Genomic DNA, 8255 nt, shown 5'->3' on the forward strand with positions numbered 1-8255 from the left:
AAAACAAACCATTGTTTATCAATGCATAATTTTCTCTCTCTCTAGCAACATTTGATTCCTGTACTTATAATCACTTACAATTAGTGGCCAAAATTTTTGACATATCCATTCATATCTATCCTCATGCTGTAATTTTTTCAATCTTTTATTGAAATAAAATATTTTCTAAAGATTTATTTTTAATTAAATTCAAATATCATACACATATTTGGTAATAGATACATGCCAATATTTAACTTTGTATGTATTTGTGCAAGGACTATTTAGGTTATTAGATTGCAATACATCCAAATGTTTTATACGATACTTTCCTGTAGACTCTCCTCAATTCAAATGCAGTTATGCAGCAATGGCAGGTGTTTAGTGCAGAGATTAAGGACTTGTCCCACCACTGATATATCATTCTCCTACTTCCTATTTACAAAGCAATGTGATATATATTCACTCTGAGTATTTTATTTATTATAAATTAATTTCTAAGAAACATCTTTGATAACCTTTGTCATTACACTAAAACAGTACTAGTATCCTAATGAGAACTCAGAAGATAAGGAAATATCTGTGATATTTGTATATGTCAGTATTATATGCTTATGATATAGAAGAGATATTTTTGTGTAAATTTACAGAATATATTCATTTTTTTAAATCAAAGTGGACCACTAGACCATGGGAATGGAATAATACCATATTGGTTTTATTTATATTTTTGAAAAGAATAATATATCCTTTTTTATCCTTGTCATTTCATAAAATTTTATCAATAAACTCTATAAGTACACCTGCATATTTAATGATTAGAATGAAGTAAATACGATCAGTTTTTCACTAAAAATACTACAACTATTGTATCTTCATTCTATACCCTATAAAATAGATCATTTTAGAATAGTCTTTATTACCACACACACACACAAATATCAATTAAAGTTTTACTAATATACAAAATAAATTTGACGGTAGACCTTGTACAATCCTCAAACTACTACCTATAAGTGAAATTTAGGAAACATCAGTTACTTAAGAGGTCTGTGTAGCCTAGTAGTTTAAAGGGCTGTGTTTTAAAACAATGATCAGCAATCCACAAAAATTGATATTGATACCACGTTGGTAACATATGCACTAATATTTACTAAAATTATTGAAATAAGTCCCACAAGATTTAGATATTTTAAAAGGGTCAGAGATTAACCAACTCATACATGAATGGAGAAGACATTTTTCTTAAATAATGACAAAAATTTAATAAAAGCTCCTGTATCAATATCCTCAAACGTTCCAACTATCCCACAATACAATTGTCACCCATGACAGTGATATGGGACATAAGCAGTCACCACTGTTATTGATAGCCTGCCTATTCAAACAATGTAATCATATCATTGGATTCCATATGTTCCAAATATGGTTTACTCTAAAGAGAGAGTGCCCAATTGAACTTTGCAAAACATAAAAGCCAGTGATTGTACGTAAATAGTGTGAAGTACGAAGCCACAGCACTTTTGGATTTTATCTTTTAAAACACTTCGATGTCTTGACCCCTAATGAGCTAAATATTCCTTGCTCATATCCATACAAAAATATCCATCCAAGCATTCATATGAAGTACAAATTTCTGAGTGTAAGTATCTTCTCTTTCCAAATCTGATGAAGGTTTAGAAGTCAATAAGTGACTGCATGCAATGAATTTGAGACAGTAAGTTTGTATGTATGTAAAGTTTTTGACAACTGTATGTGCCATGAATATTACTGGAACCAGAATATGCTCTAGGAGCAACACACTAATGGAAGGACTGTCAGCAGAATTTATGACAATTTATTTACATGTACTTGGGATAAAACATAATGAAATATTACAGGATCAATTTCAATAAGTCATCTCTGCCTAGAGTGCAATATAAACTGTCAAAAGGCAGGCTTTATGTTAAAGATCAATGTAGATATTCCTAAACTTCCAACCTTCAAATCCAAAGGCACCTGGAAGAAAACCAAAACCTCTACTGAATTAATTAATTGGAGAATATAAGATTAAATCTGTAAAGGAATTAAGTTTTTTTTCTTGGAGTTCAGACTTAGCACCAGGACAGAAGACTCAAGAATTTGCCTAATCTTCATCCCCTGAGCACTCAAGAAATATTAATGTTCTCATTTCAATTTAAAATACAAATTTACTTACAGAACATTAAGAGTCTTGTTGAAATAATCATTTTCAATGGGTGTCTGAACTGCTGCCAGGATGAAAGTACAAGTTAATCCCACAGGTTCATCATTTATTTCATCCAAATTTATTCTCCAAAAGCACCTGGCATCAATGAAATTGGTCATGAGAAGTGTAATATTAAGGAGGAAGAAGACCCCCATGAAAATGAACATATTTTTCCTGCCTTAAGCCTGGGCAGTGTGGATTGTGAAGTGTCATGCATATCAGCACATCAGATTTCTACCAGCTTTTATTTCTTTGGGCAAAGGAGATGTTTATTGCATATTCATGATTCATTTTATTTTTAGATTTCTCCTGAGCCCTGGAAGAAACTTAAATACTTTCTTCCCTGGGGCTCTGCCACTGGTGTCCACAGCCCATAGAATAAACACGTGTAGGTAAATACTTAGGAGGATAATTCATTCTCAGTCTGCATGATATCATTCTTGTTTGTGAATCTGTGGAAAAAAAGCCCCTGTGTTCAAATTTGGTCCTTGAAAAGTTTCAACAATCTGAATATGTGAACACAGTTAGAAATGATGTCAGTGGATTGAATCAGATTCATAGTGACACATCCAGTACTAGCAAATCTGGAGCTACTGAGGACATAGGGGACACTGTATTACACAGTCCAATTCATGCAGATGCAATCTCATGTTTATAGTCACTGAGATCCACAGACCATGTAGAGTGTGGACTATGTCACAGAAGTGATAAATAAGAATATCTAAACAAGACCTGTGCTTCCATTATCTTGAGAATCTCTAAACAGATCAAATCCCAAGTATAGGTAATCCAGCTCCATCTGAAATCATACATTCTTCACATATCCACAGTTAATTTACATGGTAAAGATTCAGTTTTAAAGGCTCAACAAGACCCAGAAAATATGCCATGCTTTTTTCTTTATTTCCAATAAAACAAAAAGTCACCCTACCTTCCAAAAATTAATTAGGAATGAAAAAATCATGTTAATATTTGAATTCCAAGCCATTATCTCCCTCCCATGTGCTCAATTTTTTTCAAGTTAATTGCTTAGGCTGACACATCTATTCTGTATATATGTTTTCCTACATTGTTTTATGTCAGTTTACATTGAGGTAGTTGCTGTTAAGGAATCTTATTTAAAAATAGGTTTTAAATATCTTAGAAACAAATAGTGACTGTGATGGGACACTGTGTTTCAATGTGTAAACTTTTCCTATACATTCTTTCTAACCATGTATATTTGATTGAATTCTAGAGTCAACAGTGACAAACTGAGCGTATACTGAATATTGTACACTCATGAACCTGTTTCATTGGATTTGGACTGTGAACAAGCAGAGTTTATATAGGCAGATCATCAGTTTGGGTGATGATATGCTCCATTTTATGATTGGATGACACAAACCAGTTCAGTGTTTTGCATTGTATATTTCTGCATTATGTAAAAGTCACTGTTTTTCCTGTGTATGACTTCTGAATCTCTGATAAATTCAGAGTACAGAGAGTCGTATCTAGAAAAATGAATGATAATGAAAAACTCTTTCATAAGAATACAGAGGAGGGCTGGGTGTGGTGGTGCATGCCTTTAATCTCAGCAGTCGGAAGGCAGAGGAAGACTGTTTCTGAGTTCAATGCCAGCCTGGTCTACAAAGTGAGTTTAAGGACAGCGAACGCTATACAGAGAAGCCCTGTCTGGAAAAACAAGATCAACAACAACAAACAGAGAAAATTTCTTTTTCAAGTGTGCAAATGAAATTTTTAGTAGTTCAGATTTGGTAATTTTTTTGTTTAATAATTATTATTTCCAAAATTGTATCTTATATCTTGGGTGTTCTAAGTTTCTGGACTAATATCCACTTAGTGACTACATATTGTGTGAGTTCTATTGTGATTGAGTTACCTGACTCAGAAGGATGCCCTCCAGGTCCATCCATTTGCCTAGGAATTTCATAAATTCATTCTTTTTAATAGCAGAGTAGTACTCCATTGTGTAAATGTACTGCATTTTCTGTATCCATTCCTCTGTTGAGGGGCATCTGGGTTATTTCCAGCTTCTGCCTATTATACATAAGGCTGCTATGAACATAGTGGAGCATGTGTCCTTATTACTGGTTGGAACATCTTCTGGATATATGCCCAGGGGAGGTATTGCAGGATCCTCAAGTAGTACTATGTCCAATGTTCTGAGGAACCGCCAGACTGATTTCCAGAGGGTTGTACAAGCTTGCAATGTCACCAACAATGGAAGATTGTTCCTCTTTCCCCCACATCCTCGCCAGCATCTGCTCTCACCTGAATTTTTAACCTTAGCCATTCTGACTAGTGTGAGGTGGAATCTCTGGGTTGTTTTGATTTGCATTTCCCTGATGATTAAGGGTGCTGAACAGTTTTTCAAGTGCTCCTCAGCTATTCGGTATTCCTGAGGTGAGAATTCTTTGTTTAGCTGTGAGCCACATGTTTTAATTTGTGAAACACATGAAACTCAAAAAGAACGAAGACCAAAGTGTGGACACTTTGCCCCTTCTTAGAATTGGGAATAAAACACCCAGAGGAGGAGTTACAGAGACAAAGTTCAGAGCTGAGATGAAACTCTGGACCATCTAGAGACTGCCATATCCGGGGATCCATCCCATAATCTGCTTCCAAACGCTGATACCATTGCATAGACTAGCAAGATTTTGCTGAAAGGACCCAGATATAGCTGTCTCTTGTGAGATTATGCCGGGGTCTAGCGAACACAGAAGTGGACACTCACAGTCAGCTCTTGGATGGATCACAGGGCCCCCAATGGAGGAGCTAGAGAAAGTACCCAAGGAGCTTGGGGGATCTGCAACCCTATAGGTGGAACAACAACATGAAATAACCAGTACCTCCCGGACCTCGTGTCTCTAGTTGCATATGTATCAGAAGATGGCCTAGTAGGCCATCAGCAGAATGAGAGGCCCTTTGGTCATGCAAACTTTATATGCCTCTGTACAGTGGAACGCCAGGAGCAAGAAGTTGGAGTGGGTGGGTGTGGGAGTTGGTGGGGGATAGTGTGGGGGACTTTTGGGATAGCATTGGAAATATAAATGAAATAAATACCTAATTAAAAAATAAAAATAAATATAAAAAATAAATATTTACAGTAACTGGGGATATTTAGTTATGAAGTTTATATAATTAACTTGCCTATCTCTTTAAAACTGTATATGTAATAAACATTCAGAATTTGTCATTTTAATGGAAGTTTTCTAGTTTAGAATCATTTATTGTATTATAATAAAATAACCTTGAGAATAAATAATGAAGCTTTTGGGAAACAAGTTATAATAGCTATAGAATTTTAAATTAGTAAGATTTATTGAACATAAAAATAATTAATATTTCCTGGAAATCACCACACATTATTGAGTGTTTCATTGTGGCACATTGACACAAATGTAGCATGTACTTTGCTGGTATCTNTACCTCCATGACCCATGTCTGTTGCCCATCTTGCTGCTGACTCATTCCTCCATTCAATCCACCTCTTCTCCCTTCAAGACATTCTGTGTCATGCTCAAGTTGCAACTCAAGAATGATATTTTTCTTTAAATTTTCTAACTATAGGCTTCACATTTCCTTTATTCCTTTATGCCTTCCCAATTCCTTTATGTATTTTTGGACAAATAATTTCTCACTTTCTTCAGTTTTTTACTTCTAGGTCAATTCATTTATTTTAATTTTATGTATATGCATATTTTATAAATAATTATTGGTTGTCTTATTTCTTTGCATTTGAAATGTTATCCTCATTCCAAGTTTCCCATTCAAAACCCCACAGCACAATACCCTTTCTTCTGATTATATGAGGGTGTATGCCCACCCATCCACAGACTCCCACCTTACTGCTCTAATTTTTTCTTCAGCAATAGCATCAAGCCTTCACAGGACTTAATTCCTCCCCTCCCATTAATGCCAGATAATCCCTCCTTCTGTAATATATGCAGCTGGAGCCATGGGTCTCTCCATTTTTATTCTTTGGTTGCTGTTTTAATTCCTGGGACTTCTGGGTTGTCTGGTTGGTTGACATCATTACTCTTCCTATGGGTTTGCAAACCCCTTCAGCTCTTTTAGTATTTCTTTAACTCCTCCACTGGAGTTGCTGTGCACATTAAGTGGTTGCCTGCAAACAATTGTACCTGTATCTGTCAGGTTCTCATATTGTCTTTCAGGAGACATCCATAACAGTTTCCTGTAAGCAAGCACTTCTTGATATCAGCAATTGTGACTGGGATTGTTGACTGCATATGGAATATATCCCCAGGTCGCACAGTCTCTGGATGGCCTTTCCTTCAGTTTCTGTTCTACTCTTTTCCCTGAGTTTCCTTTACACAGTAGAAATTCTGGATTGAAATTTTGAGAAGGGGTGGAGTGGATCCAACCCTCAACTGGTGGCCATTCCTAACATCTGGATATGGTTTCTACTGCTCTCTCCCCTTGTTTGGCCATTTCAGGTAATGTCATTCCAGTTTTGTCGTGAGAACCGTTTGCTTTCCTGGCATCAGGGATTTTGTGTTGACTACTTTCAGTTTCCCACCTCCCATTGCTACACACCTCTCTTTAATTTATTAACCCATTGTATATCTCCCTCATCCCCCCTCACACTTGATCCTGCCTTTTTTTTCTTCTCGCCTTCTCTCTTTCTCCCAAATCTTTTTCATCCTCTACCTTCTTTGATTATTTTGCTACCACTTCTAAATTGGACTGAAGCATCCACACTTGGTCTTCCTACTTCTTCAGCTTTGTATGGTCTGTTAGTTTTATCATGGGTATTCCAAACTTTTTACCTAATACCCACTTATCAGTGAGTATATACCATGTGTTTTCTTATGTGACTGTGTTACCTCACTCAGGATGACATTTTCTAGTTCCATCCATTTGCAGGTGAATTTCATGAAGTCATTGTTTTTAGTAGCTGTTTACTACTTCACTGTGTAAATGTACCACATTTTCTGTATCTATTCCTCTTTTGAGGGACATCTTGTTTGTTTCCAGCTTCAGAGTATTATAAATAAGGCTGCTATGAACATAGTGGAGGATGTGTCCTGGTTATATGTATAGGATGTGTCCTTGTTATATGTATGAGCATCTTTTGTTTATATTCCCAGGGTGCTGTGGCAGGGTGCTCAAGTAGGACTATTTTCAATTCTCTGATGAACTTCAGAATGATTTACAGGGTGGTTGTACCTGCTTACAATCTTCGTGAAATGGAGGAGTGTTCCTCATTCTGCACATCGTCACCAGTGCCTGCTGTCACCTAAGTTTTTGATCTTAGCCATTCTGTCTGGTATGAGGTAGAATCACAGGGTCATTTTGATTTGTATTTCCTTGATGACTGAGGATGTTGAACATTGATTTAGGTGCTTCCTGCCCATTCAAAATTCCTCAGTAAAAAATTCTTTATTTAGCTCTATACCCCACTTTTGTTTTTATAGAGTTATTTGGTTCTATGGAGTCTAACTTCTCATGTTCAGGAAGGAAAATCAGAGTAAAGTATAAGAAATATTCAAGATGAGGGGAAATAAATAAGATACAAACAAAGGAAAGAACAAAAAGCATTAAATAAAGTAAGCGTTTGTTGTTATAAAAAAATTAAGATAGTCAAACACTTAGCCAGTCTAAGTAGAAATCTATGAGAGAAAATCCAAATTAAAAAATCTGGACTGAAAAGAGGGTATCAACTATCACTAATTATCATAAGGGCATTCATTGAAATTTTGTACTCAATTAAATTGGAAAATCCAAGAGAAATCATTAATATCCTCAATAGATATCACTTAGAAAGGAGGTGAAATATGAGTTTTCTGAGGGGAAACCGGGAATGGGTATAACATTTGAAATAGAAATAAATAAAATAACCAATAAATATTAAAAAATTAAAATATATATACTAGAAAAAACAGAATCATGAACAGATATAAAGCAAAATCTTTCAGATTTTAGAATTTTGTCTAAGTGTTTTCAAACTCTAAGATATTATGAAGACCAAAATGGAAACTGAAATGTAATATGTTTGGCAATCTGGANACCATCAACCTGGTCA

The 8255-nt window shown here is 35.4% G+C and overlaps 1 protein-coding gene across 1 annotated transcript in view; it reads right to left on the minus strand.

The window, feature by feature from the left end:
* LOC110288491 (vomeronasal type-2 receptor 116-like) overlaps window positions 1-2373 on the minus strand; it is a 19068-nt gene extending 16695 nt beyond the window's left edge. Inside the window, 1 exon segment of the mRNA XM_021154823.1 lies at window positions 2177-2373. Coding sequence (XP_021010482.1) covers window positions 2177-2373 — 197 coding nt within the window.
* Window positions 2374-8255: the final 5882 nt, after the last annotated feature.

The sequence above is a fragment of the Mus caroli genome, unplaced genomic scaffold, assembly GCF_900094665.2.
Source record: "Mus caroli unplaced genomic scaffold, CAROLI_EIJ_v1.1 scaffold_15114_1, whole genome shotgun sequence".
Lineage (NCBI taxonomy): Eukaryota > Metazoa > Chordata > Mammalia > Rodentia > Muridae > Mus > Mus caroli.